We start from the raw sequence: 14933 nt of genomic DNA, 5'->3' as shown, positions 1-14933 counted from the left end.
CCTTGGTTTGGCAAATAAAGTAACTGGACAGATCATGCATTAGAATTAGCTTCCTTTTACTCTTTTTAAGGATCAGAAGTGAAAGTATAATTGCTATTTTTTGTGTGCTTTTGCATTTGTCTGGCTTTGTAAATTTTATCTTTGTATCTCATTTCCCTTCCTTTCTCTCCACACTAATACATATTTATTCTCTTATGCTTGCAATTAATGTTTTCTTAACGTGTTTTCCTCACAGAGAACTAAGTCACTCCAGGATACCTACAACTAACTAAGGCACACACAATAGCTTTGAGGCAGCTACTGTTTACTACCTTTTTTAGCAAACAGTTTTTGCAGAGCAGTAAGCCCCTGTATTCTGATATAAGCTTGCTGCTGTTTACAGGTGTTTGCTATGGGAATACATTGCTGCTCTCTTTCTTAAAGAACAACTTTCTTACTCTTTATTATTCTTATACTAAATACTGTTAAATATTTTCAATGATCCTTGCTTCTGCACCAAGGGATTCAGTAGGATTATATATTGGCATCCAAGGCAGTTTTAATATTTTGAGTAATATTCCAGGTCACCTGGAAAACACTTTGTTAATGTGCAATTGACTCTGTTTTCCTTCAGGAGGCAAAGATGGTAGAACTCAACATAGAGCTCAGCGGGAGTGACTCATATGCAGCCAGGTTTGGAGAGTCCATAGCCAATCTAGGAGACATTGATAATGATGGTTTTGAAGGTAAGTATATAAAAAAAAAAAACCTTGGGTTTAATTCTCTCTGAGCAATGGACTGTCACAATAAACAGGAGGATTATGGAAGTCTGAGAAGACTTTCAGTTGGTGACTTGACCTTTCTTTTCTAGGCCACTGATTTGAAATATAGCTGTTTCATTGATGTGTAATACCAAGAGATTAAGTTCTGTCGCTTTATTAAAGAGCATGAGCATAAGGTGATGTAACTTTGGGTGCTGGACCTCAAGTGGAATCCCTAATCCTGTTTTAGACATCTGAGACAACGGTTGGGCAACAATTTGGCAATTTTGTAACATCAAAAATAAAAATTACATATTGAGTCAAGATCTACTTCTGTGTCACCAATAGGAAGTACTAAACACATGGAGATGTCGAAAACAACCTGCAAGTTGGGAGACTATTGTGGGGCTACTTCCCACTCAAGCCCTCAGATGATGGATGAATTGCCTAGCATGGGCTCTAAGTGGGGCTAGGACAGAGAACACAGGGAAGGGCTTCGATGGCCATGCCCCGATAGGGATTTCAAAATGTTAATGGGGCTCTGACGGAGCTTTTTCTTCCTGTTGTCTATAGAGGAGGATCTATTTCAGGCACATGAAGTTAGATGCCTAAACAGAAACTGAGAATATCCTCCCTTCCCTACTGCCCAGGCTGAAACACCTTCTCTAGACATGATGAGTCATGGGCTGAAATTTCCAGTGATGTTGTTCAGGTGGAACCTGCTCAGACCGCAGAGAGATTCAGTCTCTTAGACTTGTGTCTAACTTCTGTAATAAGCATAAGAGTAATAGACACTGAAAAGAGAATGCCATGTGAAAGTTATAGATAAAAGGTATTTTAGTTAAAGAAAACAGATGAAAGAATGTAAGATGTGTTAAAAGATCTAGAATGACTCTCACGGCTTGCTACTTCTCTTCTACTTCCAGTCAGTCTGCCTAAAATATATTTGCTACAGAAAGCCCCACGGTCTACTGCTCTCAGCTTCTTTCCTTCCAAGACCATTCACTAGCTGTTTAGGTAGTCTGCAAAAACACAGCTGACTGGGAGACCTCTAGCTAGACTGAAGACAAGCAGAAGGGACCTGGCCTAGTGGCTTCATTCATCTTCTCATGATTTCAAACAAAAAGGAGTGGCCAATATTCCTGTTTGAAAAACTGGCATGTGCTTCCCTCCAGCAGAAGGGCAGGCACAGTAGGCTGTATAGAGACAGGATAAAAATGCAACAGGCGTTTTCTACTGTTCAAAAATTCATAAACGGTTTCAGTTTTTCCATCATCGAACCTTGGACTGTATGCAGGGAGCTAATATCCATTGTGCAAAAACTGTCGGCTTTTTATGGGCTGTGTCTTTACCAGGTCCACATCTTCATACTTCTGAATGACCCTTTTAATTTGCAGTTGCCGTCCAGGGTTCTCCTTTCACTTGTCTTGTGTTCTTGGTCCTGTTTCGTAACCTGCAAAGCTTGCAACAGTCATTCTCTTCTTACCTGGTCTCCATTTCCTTAAAGTAGTCTTTTTTTTTTTTTTTTTTTTCCCCTCCTCCTTTGGTACCTGTTCCTTGAACTCTTGTTAAATTTCATTTCTCCTGTTTTGCATTACCTTCACAATTTTATACACAAGTTTCAGTTTTTGCCCCAAAACATTTGCAAACTGCAAAGGAAAGCCATATCCAAATGTAGGGCTGGGGAACAGAGAAGTAAAATCAAATTAATAGCAGCATAGCAAAGTAGATATATGACACACAATATAATGTAAAATGGGCATGGGCATCCTAAAACTGCAGGGGGAGGCAGAGCAAACAAGTGGATTAGGTTTTGAAGGGAGCAAAAACATTGAAGAGAAAAATTGGAGGCAATATTGAGAGTGGCAGTAGGAAAAGAAATTTTGTAAGAAAAACAGCTGGAAGCAAAATATGAAGAGAAATTGGGGGCTGGCAACCATTTGTCTGTAGTAAGTAATAAAAAAGCACAGCAGAGCCAACTTCTTCAATGATCTAAACCATCAGTATCAGCCCTGTGAAGATAATGTAGTGTGTGCTGGTGTAGAATCTTACCTCCTCAAGAACATATGTTTAATTTTAATTAGCGTAACTTGGCTGTCGGATTTTCATTTCACCAGTAGAGAGACATAACATATTTTGTGTGTTTTACCCACCAAAGTATGGATTCAATCAGTATGGATTCAATCAGAGAATTGTTCAATAAAACCAAATCGTCAGAGCTTTGCTTTTCTTGTGATTTCAGTTTGGTGCAGCATACAGTATTTCTGATTTGCAAATAGTTCGGTTTTGCTTATTTGTGAATGAAAGTTCACAATTATAAATTTATATTAGTGAATTTCAAGATGATGTAATTCATCTCCCCCTCACCCCCTCCACTTTTTGGTTGTTAACCTCTGGCTATTTGAACCATGGGGCTTTTTGGTGGGGGCTGTTGAGGGTGGGTGGGTTGGTTGGTTTGTTTATGTGTCACCACAGCCCTCTGGGATTAAATAATCTAGGCATAAAACATATCCCTTTGTACAAACCAGCTACCTCCATTTCCTTGTTAAATGCCTGTTCAAGCCTGTTATCAGCTGTTAAGGACATTTCATAGAAAAATAAATGGTTCATTTCAGGCAGCGTAATAAGAGTACTTCCTGTGCTTCAGTGATTTAATCCATGTGGGAATAGCAGCGTGCAGGAAAATCATCATAATTCCATGAATACAAGGCTTTTTTTTTGCTTTTTTTTTTTTTGCTTTTTTTTTTTCTTTTTTTTTCTTTTTTTTTTTTTTTTTTTAAGACCATGATAATTTTGGCTGTTCTCCATAATAACCTCTTAAACTCTTAAGAATCAAATTCAGTATTGGTAGGAACAGACTTTGTCTTGAACAAAATGGCTGTATTTGGCCCAGAAATGTAGCACTTCATGCAGAGTCGGATTACTGAGCTGGTCTGTGTTGTTTCCATTTGCTTTGTATCTATCTTCAGCACTTCTTTTGAATTCAGTCAAATAAATTTGGTCTGGTGTTGCATGCATCATGATTTGGATTTCTTTAACTCTTCCTTGTTTGTGTTCCCTAGTCAACTGATTGTTGTTGAATTGTTTTTCTACAGATGTAGCAATTGGGGCTCCGCAAGAAGACAATCTAAAAGGGGTTATTTATATATACAATGGCAGGGAAGATGGAATAACGCCATCATTTTCACAGGTATGCTTTTTCCATGAGAAATAATCAATCCAGAAAAACCCTAAGTTTAAATTCAAGAGGGTTTTCCCTTCGTTTAACACTCAGACCATCTGAGGTATTGTAAAAGACTTGAGAAATTTTTTACATAGTCTATGATTTCCAGTCATAATATAACCTGTAACAGAAAAATAAATTGTTTTGGAGGCCTCAGGCAGGTTTTATGGGATATAACATTTGCAGTAATTGAGGAATATTACTTTCAGAGGTATACGTTCACAGGTAAGCAGGTAACTGCCTTCAGCAGCAGAATGGTTGTGCTAACATTTTTCATTGGATCTTGTAACTCAAAGATTAGCTTTCCAAGAATAATTTTCTCTTGGTTTTTTTCCTCCTCAGAGAATACAAGGACATCAAGTCAGTAATTCTTTAAGCATGTTTGGACAATCCATAGCAAGCGGCATTGATGCAGATAACAACGGTTATCAAGGTGAATTAAAAAATTCTGTTTATTTTTCATTTTTAAAAGAGTAGAGATTCATAGGGAACAACCTTACCATACTACTTGTTACTTTTAACAGAAGCAAAATCTGTTATTAAGATGACGTCATAGCTTGCATTTTGGGAAGGAAAAAAAAAAAAGAGGTAAAGCTGAGGCCAAGCAGTCAGTTTTCACGGTCATCTAACTTATTTAAGGACTGAGAATGATGTAATAGTAAGATCGTAGCGCACAAGAGAAAGAAAACCATAGTTTTTATTTTTACGGCAGCCATCTCATCTGCTAATGTCACAATGAGCTAGTTTGGGCAATGGAAGCATGTTTGTTGTCCAGACTAGTGTGCTAACTTAAAAAACTTACTGGTCTTAACATAGTCTGGATTTTGCTAGGAGTTACTGAGCTCCATAACTCTCTGTCTGTGTGAACAATACATTAACCTGAGTCAGGGCTCATGGCATTGGATTAAGACTGTTGTGGAGTTCTCGTGGGCATAACACAGAAGTGCTAATTTGGTGTAAAACAACTTAGCTGGTTCCAAGGATATATTCATTGTTTTCTACATATTGTCAAAATATTTTGACATTATGCAGAGAAGCGTTACATCAGGTCAGGTACTGCCTGTCCTGCCCTGTGGGTGTAAAAGCATAAAATCATCATGAACTGCATGTTATATGCTCTGGCTATGTCAACAGAAAAGTTACCCAGGTTAATTTGTAATGCTGGGCTAAGAGGTAGTATACAAGTAGTCTGCTGTCAGGTCACCTGTTGATTTGGGAGTCACATCCTCAGACCCTTATATTATTTAGACTCATCTGACGATTCACTTTTGCAACCTCATTTGAGACGTATATATACTGTGTATATTTCTTTCCTTATTGCATGAATAGTTTTCACTTAGTTTGGAATAAATTAAATATATTTTTGTATCTGTGTATGATTTCATACATATATATAGTTATATATATAAAACTGAATTTTTTTGGGGGGCGGGGTATAGCAGTACTGAATATTTGGATTAAAAAGAAGGCAAGTACCTCCTGTTTAGCTGAATTGTCCTTCAGTATCGGCCACTTGAATGTGGAATAGGAATCAAATCATCACATTACCAATATCTGCCAGTCCAGCAAATTAGCACGCAGTGTTAATGGAGAGTGGACAAGTATTTGAGGAATCATCTTCTAGACAGAGAAGAACACTTTTGAATATTAGCATATGCCTTCTAATAAAGAAAGGGCAAATGGTGTTTTAATGCTGACCAAAAGGTGAATATGCTACAAAATGCTTGTACCTGAGAAGTAATTCCTGTTGACGAATTCTGCTTATTGATCTTTTTTTTTTGTACAGATGTAGCAGTAGGTGCATTTCTCTCTGATTCTGCTGTGGTGCTGAGGTGAGATTGCTACATTTCAGTGCTTTTAAAGACCGTACAATTTAAGTGTATTTTTTAATGCAATTTAATAAAACTCAGTAGTACATTTTAACCTTGTGAAATTCTTCTTGGTGTCTTAAACTTCAGTCATTAGGCTCTAGAATGCTCTACAACTGAAACATTGAAGTAACACCTCGAAGAAGAAGAAAATATCATTCTGAAACTTCTTGAGGCAACAAATAATGTGAATACAACTATTTGGATTCTGAAAAATGCAGATAGCTTAAAAAATGAGAATTATAAAATATAAAAATAGATTCTGTCAGAGATTTTTAGATTTTGCAGATATTCTGTAAGCTATTTCTGAAGTGTTTTGTGAACATTAACTCTTTTCTATTCTTAGAACAAAACCAGTGATAATTGTTGAAGCTTCTTTAAAACATCCTAATTCAATAAATCGAACTAATTTAAACTGCATGGAAAATGACCAGCCTGCCATCTGTATGAATTTGAAGATATGCTTTACCTATACAGGACGAGAGGTACCTGGTTATATTGGTAAGCTGCTTGGAAAAAATTCCAGTATACGTATTCATTTTAAATGCACCTATTTACAGAATAATGCTATTGGTATTTAGTGGATCATTAATCTGAGTTCAGTATAAAATGAAAAATTAAAAACATTTATACCTTTTTTTAGCTCATAATTACCCTATAACATCGAACCATTACACTTTTATTCAATTTAAAATAACAGCACATCCCTACTAAGAGTTACACCGCCTAGAAGAGATAGCGATGTTGAAAAGGTGAAATATTGTGAAGATGAAGGTAAAACTCCAAGTTGTCTATTGCATCAACAATGTAATCTAAAGTTTTGATGGCAACTAGTTTAGATAAACAAAGACTAATTTTTAGCTATCCAGCAGGGTTGTGACACTAAAGAGTTCTGCTGGGGCTGTGCACAACCATTTAGTAATATTTTCACATGAGTTTTGCAGCAGTACTAAAACAGTACCATCATAGATAGGCTAGTTCCGGTACCTGAATTAACTTACCTAACAGTGGTGTGATTAGATTCCCACTCATACTTTGGAACTACATTGTAATGATGCCATTTCAGATGCTCCCTTTCATAGCATCATAGTAAGTAGATCCATCATTTTGATAGGTTTTTGAATGAGATAGTGTGTTGTTAGGGTTCACAAAGAAATAAAGTGCACTTATTCTGTGAACACTTCCTTTTACATAGTCGCCCAGGGACCATATTCTGTTTTGCACTGGGCCCAAGAGGAGCGTCTGTCAAGTTTTTCTGAACTTTCCACATGCAAACGTCTGGGCTGTTGCTTTGCAATTAGATAGGGAATTAATGGTGGGTGAATGTCTTTTCTTAATGGAGGAGCAAATGGGTTATTCAGCGTGATATTCAGATGTCCTCTAAAAGCAGTCCTCCCAGACATGGACCAAACCATACGGGACTGCTGTAGGATGCAGTCTCAGCAACAGAGAAAAGACATTACCTTCATACAGCAGCTCAAGCACCTGAGCGTACCATTATGGAACATTATGTTAAAGAGAGGCAGTCCCATCAAAATTGAAAAATATATCTTGTATTATATTTTATACAATGCATCATTTGCTTTTGGCAAAAACTGGTATTGCTTGAAGCAATATCTATTGGAGGGAATATTCATGGTGAACTTATTTAAAATAATTTACTGTCTAAATTTGACTGTATTGCCTGGGTGCTTTTAACCTACTTGTCATGTGCTATTTGTAAACTGGAAACAGCCCTGCAATTACATGGTATATAAAATTAAATTGCTTAAATCTTCTGTATGAGAATATACAATATCCATTAGGAACAGATTACAGAGAACACATCCAACAATGAACTGTAAAGTTTCAAGTTCAGATCTTTTGAAATTCATATTTGTTGTGAAAGATGAGCAGTCAGACTGAATTACCCTTGCTGTATTTGGACATAAGACTTTTCAGCTTAAATAGAAAAGACTAGAGGAAATTCTAGATATCCTAACTCAACCTTTGGCAGAGATTAAGAAGTAATAGATTAGTAATGATCTGAAACTTATTTGCAATTTGTTATCATAGCAATTCATGCTAACTTAAATAGAAAAAACTGTGAATATTTGTCAGTGTCTGTTCACTTATCTGTCTGTTGAAATTTAATGTCAGTCCTGTAAGTAACTGAAGCAGATTTTCTTTAAATAGATTCTGATAGAAAACTATAAATATAACTTGACAGAGCTATCCCTGATGTAAAAGCATGTATCAGGCATCAGTCATGATGCAATCAATTTTCAGAGGGCAAGAAGCTTTTGTTAGGTGTGGATTTATGTCAGAGAATTTTTAAGCGGAGCATTTCAAAATGGATATTATGGAACATAGTGAAGGAAGTGAGTCAGAAGATGTAATTTCTGTCATAAATTAATGAAAATTATAACACTTAAAGTTTTTGTAACTTTTATTTTCCCTGGGTTTTATTTTGCAGTACTGCTTTATAATATGAGTGTTGACGTGAACAGAAGAGTGGATACACAAGCAAGATTTTATTTTTCCTCCAATGGAACATCTGATACAATCTCAGGAAATGTAAAGATTTCCAGCAAGAATATTGCCTGCAAAGATCATCCAGCATTTATGAGGGTAATGTAATTTTCAATATGTATTGCCCTGTAAATCCTTTGTTCTCCTTTGAAAAGCACACCTGCTGCAAAAGAACCAATTTTGTTTACAATTGCATCATATCATTTTGGAAGTAAAATATTTGTGTTCATAACTTCCACAGTCAATACATTTTAATTCTGATGCTTTCTCAGCTTTCTGTGGGGAAGTCAGTGGGTCTGCTATCTCTTACATTGGTAAGAATGTGCATAATAATAATAATCACAGTGATGAAGTGAGCATTCTTGACATTTTTTCACCCTTTTTTATGGATGACAGATCATAGATTGAGGCCGGTTTGGAGCAACCAAGAAGATACAGTATAACTTAAGTTTCCTGCTGAACATTTCTGATGGAACTTTCCTATGTACTCCTCAATGCAAAATCTTTAAACTTGTAATTACACAGAGAAAACATATAGTTTGTCATTTGTAACTATTTCAAAGAACACATGTATGGTCTTGCTCCCCTTTTTACTGGGAGTAGATGAGATAGACTCACCTGATAAGAAAAGAATCTGTTCCTGATCCATAGGAAGTGAAATGAAGATGATTGCTAGAAGAGAGTCTGTAGTTCGAGATTCATCATGTGGTCTGTTTTGTGCATTTGTTGCAAGGCGCCAAAGGCTAGCAGGGCATGAAGAAGAACAGTTGCTTGGAATTGTTTGATTTTTCCCTGCAAGGGATGCAGCACTCACAAGAGGTGGAAATGGGGTAGGAAGAGCACTCACAACAGTTTCATGAATGAATTTAGAGCTGAACAATATGAACAATGTGCACTGTGCTGACAAAGGTGATCTCTCTACTCTGCTCACAAAAGTGAAGCCTGCACAGATACGTCTTTCTTCTGGACATATCAACCTGAATCCTGGACCAGATTAGTAGTGAAGATTGTTACAGTTCTCTGTGAAGGTGTAGAGACAACTTTGTTGCAGAAGGAATCTGCTGGTAGAAGTGCTTCAGAGGAGAAGCCACAGAGGTAGAAGCGCTGCCAGGGCAAGCGGGTGTTCAAGCAGGAGGCTCTTGGAGACCTGCAAGGTGTCAGCTAGCCAGGGAGGCCTGTACCAACACCAGTAATAGAGATGATAACAGTTACTCATCAGGAGGAAGTTGGCTGTTGGTTTCTCCAGAAGTAGAGTTTGCTCCAACAGCAACCGTCCTTTGAAACTGAGGATGGTATTGACTTGAAAATAAATGAGTAAGAATCTAGTCAGTAAGATCCTAACTGCGACAGCAGTCTCAAAGTCATTGTTGCCCTGGAGGAAATGAACTGTCATATTCATGCTTGATGTATCCCTCTGAAGAATGAATGAGGGACCTGTCTTGAAAGTAAAACCAACTGCAATCAGGACAAGGATATAATATTTTTAAGGCCATTCACTGGACAGGAAAGAATAAAAGTGGTTCAGTCTATGAAACATCTTAGAAGCTTGCCTATTCCAACAAAAATTTTGGGGAATAAATGGGAAGATCTTGAAGTCCTAAACCATAATCAAACAATAAAAACTAGTGGACACAGAGGAACCATGTTTTATTAAACTCAGAAAAAATAGACTTATCTCCTGTAAGACCGTATCTAAGGGGGAAAAGAATCCTGTAAAGAAATACTAAGGACAGGGAATACTTAGATGTAAGGGGAAACAAGGGTAATAAAATAATGGACTAGTTTGCCCAGCCTTTTTTTTTTTAAATCCTCAAGGTAGGAATTCTGTGACCTTTTGAAACAAACATCTATTAGGATGAGTGGTGCAGTTGATCCTGCACAGAGGCTGGGAAATACACTTAATTTTCTACAGCTACAAAAAAACCTGCAGGGAAAAAGTCTTCCGTGTATTTTTCTTCTTCCTTTCTTTTACTTATTTTTTGTTTATGACACCATTAGAAGCCAATTCTTCACGATAAAGCTTCAGGGTAGAAAGGAAAGCTTATGTTATCTACTGGAAAATTGCCCAGATGCATCTCAACTGGTAGTTGCACCTAAGTGAATGTTACTTACAGGAGCAATGGCAAATTGCCACTTACTTATAAGAGTTTTGTAAGCTAAAAGAGATCTGACTGACAGCCGACCTTGTGCAGATTGCTGTACCAGCATCAGCAGGTATTTGTGTAGGAGGAAGGATATGATTTGGCTCATCGCTTCCTATAGTCTATCATTAGTATTTTTTCCTCCATATAATTCAATTTTCTTTTTAATTCTTAATTAATAGCATTATAAGCATCTCCTTCCACCCACTGAGGTTTCTGTACTTGTATGAAGCTCCTAAAGTTAAGTAAGTGTGAATGTCTGTCAAGTACAGTCCTTGCAAGAGACAATGTACATTTTATGTATTTTGAGTAAAGACTAATTAATAGCTAATTAGTATAATGGAAGTAATATAAAGCAGATGCAGAGAAGACCTTGTGGAAAATTATTATGAATTAGATAATATGTGATTTGGCCAATGCAAGCTTGCAGATAAGAATTAAAGTAGTGGCCATGTGGAGGGACAATCAGTGTCTGTCTATCTCCTACACTTAGGGAATAATTTAATCAGGTTTGCTATTGTTAGTACTCGGTGCTTCAAGCTGTTCAGTTTTCACAAGTAGGTAGTTTGGGCTCTGATCTGCAACGTTCCTACACAGTCAAGGCTTCATGTACAAAATGGTCATTTATTGAGTTTAATCTTTTTAATACAAAATAGGAAATAAAGAGGCAGAAAAATAAAATGCAGTCGTGAACTGATTTAGTGGTACTGTGGGAGAACTCCTTTTGATTTCATACAGAAATATCCATGGGTTTTGTCCGGCATTATCCCACTGGTTGATTTTCTCCATTTTAGCCAACTTTTCCCTATTTTTCTATTTGGGCAGTACAGCATTTCATGGGTGTGTAAGGCAGTATTATTGACAGAAATAAGTTCACTATTCAATAAGACTTGTTTTAATAAAAGAATCTTCCATTCTGAAATGCCTGATGCTGTCTTGAATGTATTATGCTTTTCTGCATCTGATTACCTCTTTCAGCGACAAAAGACGTCTGGAAAAGTGTATCGACCGTACGGCATATGAAATTATTTAACATGTAAAAAATAAGTGTTCCTGTTTAAGTTAGTTCTAGGGAACCTTATAATCTTTAAAACATAAGCATACATGTCTTGTCTTATATGATTAACTCATTAGGTTTCCAATTTTCATAGAAAGATATAAGGGATATCTTGACTCCTGTACATGTTGAAGCAAGTTATCATCTGGGGCATCATATTCTACAGAAAAGAAATGCTCAAGAATTTTCACCACTTCAACCGGTTCTTCAGCGGAGGAAAGAAAAAGATGTTATAAAAAGCAAGGTTAGTGTATGAGTTCTCTTTTTTTCAAATGCAGTAAGTAAATATTCATGTTTCAATCTTCAGTTAAAAAAAGCTTCACACATCCATAGCACGTGAAGGCATGCATCTTCCAGACCAGCACCTAGTGCCTTGATCTTAATTAATAAACCAGCATGCTAAAAAATGCCTTCTTTTTCACTAAAAAAAAAAAAAAATTTGCAGAACTGGTATACAATTTGTATTATGTTGGGGTTTTTTTAAAGAAAAAGGGTATGTACAGAGAACTTGCAAGACTATATAATATTATATATCTCAGAACACACAGGTATGAAATTCACTCTTTGAAACATCCATTCTTTTTCAACTACACAGGATGAGTCACTTTCCAGTATAAAACTGTTTTTTAAAATTAATTCTGTGTTAAATGCACAATATCGTGTTGATATTAATCTTGAAGTGTTTCGATGATGTTGCTGAAATATTAGTTCTGTGAAGGTATTGCAGGTTTTCAAACACAAAGTCTGTGGGGCGGGAAAAAGAGTGTATTCTGTATCCTTAAATGAGTATGAAATTAACTTTTTTCCCAAAAAAACTTATTAAGAGTTAATAGACTTTTACTCTGACTTAAGCAAAAGTCAGGATGCTCTGAATTTTTAACTACCAAATGGTCATAAACATATTATGACTTTTCACAAACAATAAGCTTTATGTAATTCGGATACAGTTGACTATTAGAACTCTGAGAGATATAAAAGCTCCTTTTCAATGGCATGCTTTTCCTTTTCATCTTCATTCAAAATTTTGTTTTAGAAACCACAGAGTTAGAGAGAAAGAAGGGTGTTGTTGGATATAGTGACATAACTGTGCTCTATAGCATGCTGATAACCAAGGCACGGACACATGCAACTCATGGTGTGTCTAGTCTTACCAGACCTTACTAACAGTATGATAAGTAAAGTCTGTGTAATGAAACTCTCTTGTAAAAGTTAATGGGCTGTATCACAGGAGAGACTGTGGAGAACTCCGTTCTGGATCCTCTAAAACACTCTGCCCTTTTTATGTACTACTTTTAAAAAATCATACTGAACATACACCCACTGGTTTAACTGTGAGAGATGGAGTCTGGAAAGTATCTCTGTTGTTATTCTGGGTGTGCAGAATGTGTTCGGAAAATGGCAAATCGTAGCCTGGTTCAGTTGTTTTTAGGAGCAAGAGCTATTAGCCCATTCCAGATACTTGGTACTAAGGTGATAGGTTTCTTACTTTTACTTACTATAATATGCATAATACTCTAAAGTGCTTTTTTTTATTTGTCTTTTATAGTTTGTTTTTGCAAGATTTTGCTCTCAAGAAAATTGTTCTGCTGACTTGCAAGTTTCTGGAAAAGTTGCTTTTCCAAAGTAAGTATAATGGGGCTTTCATTTTTTTGAAAGAGGTTCGGTAAGATTTGGTCTAAATTATTCTTTAATCTTTTATATGTAAAGAATATTAATTTGGAAAAGTAGACTATGGACTCCCTGAGAAAATACGAGGAGTAAAGCTGCATTTAGTTGAAGAATATTTTTAAATCGTAAATCTTCCAGGAAATGTAACAGACGTGTATCATTGAAGAACTGCTCTTGCATAATTACAAGACTTTACAGCTCATAAAATATATCTTCTTCACAAAAAAGTAAACTTGTATTCTACACTTCATATATAACTTGGCTGAGATACAGTGCGCAATGCATACTCAGTATGTAGACATCATAACTACTCTTAAATTGACAAGCTATCAATTATTTCTGCTGCTTTTATGAAGATACTGTACTTGCACTGTAGAAAGAAGATACTTCAGTTTTGTACTAAGACATTGTTATAGTTATTATTTCAATTATAAAATAATTAAGTGGCTTTTTTTCTCTCATTTACTTAAGAATATTACATCTTCAGTTTTATACTGCTGATTGAGACACCAGATGGTTGAGTATTATGTGAGGTTTAGACTTCTTTTCTCTAATGAATTAGCTTGCATTTTCCAAAATGAATTTTGTTTTGTGATTTTTCATTTACATCCCTAATTTTTTTGATATACCCTTTAGAATGTTTCAGATTTTCCCATTCCTTCCAATTAGGTATCATGTTTAAATCCTGTTATTATGCAAGATAATTAATGCACTGTCAAAGTATTTAAATACAATTATTATTGTCTTGCAGAATCTGTATTACACCAAGCAATACTTTGTGAGATATGCTTCTATTTAGCATCATCTTTGGAAAGTTTTAAGCCATGTACCACAGTTCCTATTCAGAATGGATTTTAATGATTTGACTTTAAGCTATATTTTATCATCACAACCTTTTTCTTTATTGAATATACTACTTCAAAGCAAGAAATATGGGTTGTTGGTGCACAAAAATAGAAATTGTATGTGTTGTGAATCTCAGCTAGTTAGGTATTTTGTGTGTGACCTGGTTTTTCTTGTGTAATTTATCACTTTTAAAGTGGATGCTACTTTAATCGAGATACTAGGTTGAACAACCTAAAACAACACTGAAAGAGGATGACAATCACTTAATGCTGATTAATCATACCTGTGTGATCCTGAGCACAAGCTTTTTCATCTTCATAGGTTTCAGAATAAGATTAGTAGCTTTCTGCCTGCTTTAACGTGTGGCCTGTAGTATGAGTCTTAAGCCCTTTGGTTTTTTTAGGCTTGAAGGTTATGTTATTTGAATGATGATAAACTTTTCAGAAAGAAAGATTATGCAGCATTTCCATTCATGACATTAGCAATGCAGTTTTTTAAGTACTTCAAAGCTCTAAGAAAGGAAAACAGATTACAACATACCTGCTTGGCATTAGCAGATTTTCAGTGTAAATAAATAGGCCAAATATCTTGATAAAGTGTGAAGCATAACCTTAAATTATATTGTGCCCCTAGAATCTCGATTTAAAACTAGTTGGCTGTGAAGCGTTAATTTATTTTGTCTAGACAGAATGCGTTCATTATCCTTGAACAACAAAGCAAACACTTTTAGTCTTAAAAGAATGAAATCAAATAGGGGTGTCAATGTAATGCTTTACTTATTGAGTTATGAGTCTTTGTGTATACACTATCATGTTTTGTTTAAATTGCTTCGATTTTGGCCTGCTGTGTAAATTTCTAGTCCGCATCATGCATTTTTTA

General features: G+C 35.9%; 1 protein-coding gene across 1 annotated transcript in view; it reads left to right on the top strand.

The window, feature by feature from the left end:
• ITGA4 (integrin subunit alpha 4) overlaps positions 1-14933 on the top strand; it is a 38688-nt gene that overhangs the window by 15573 nt on the left and 8182 nt on the right. The window contains exons 10-17 of the mRNA XM_087731593.1: positions 614-725; positions 3836-3930; positions 4306-4396; positions 5750-5795; positions 6178-6332; positions 8287-8441; positions 11635-11784; positions 13087-13163. Coding sequence (XP_087587719.1) covers positions 614-725; positions 3836-3930; positions 4306-4396; positions 5750-5795; positions 6178-6332; positions 8287-8441; positions 11635-11784; positions 13087-13163 — 881 coding nt within the window. The remainder of the gene's footprint in view (positions 1-613; positions 726-3835; positions 3931-4305; positions 4397-5749; positions 5796-6177; positions 6333-8286; positions 8442-11634; positions 11785-13086; positions 13164-14933) is intronic.

Source organism: Nipponia nippon, unplaced genomic scaffold (assembly GCF_047370975.1).
Source record: "Nipponia nippon isolate SJK-2023a ecotype South Korea unplaced genomic scaffold, ASM4737097v1 scaffold_5, whole genome shotgun sequence".
NCBI lineage: Eukaryota > Metazoa > Chordata > Aves > Pelecaniformes > Threskiornithidae > Nipponia > Nipponia nippon.
The sequence above is the reverse complement of the archived record's forward strand: the minus strand, read 5'-3'. Positions and strand labels throughout refer to the sequence as shown.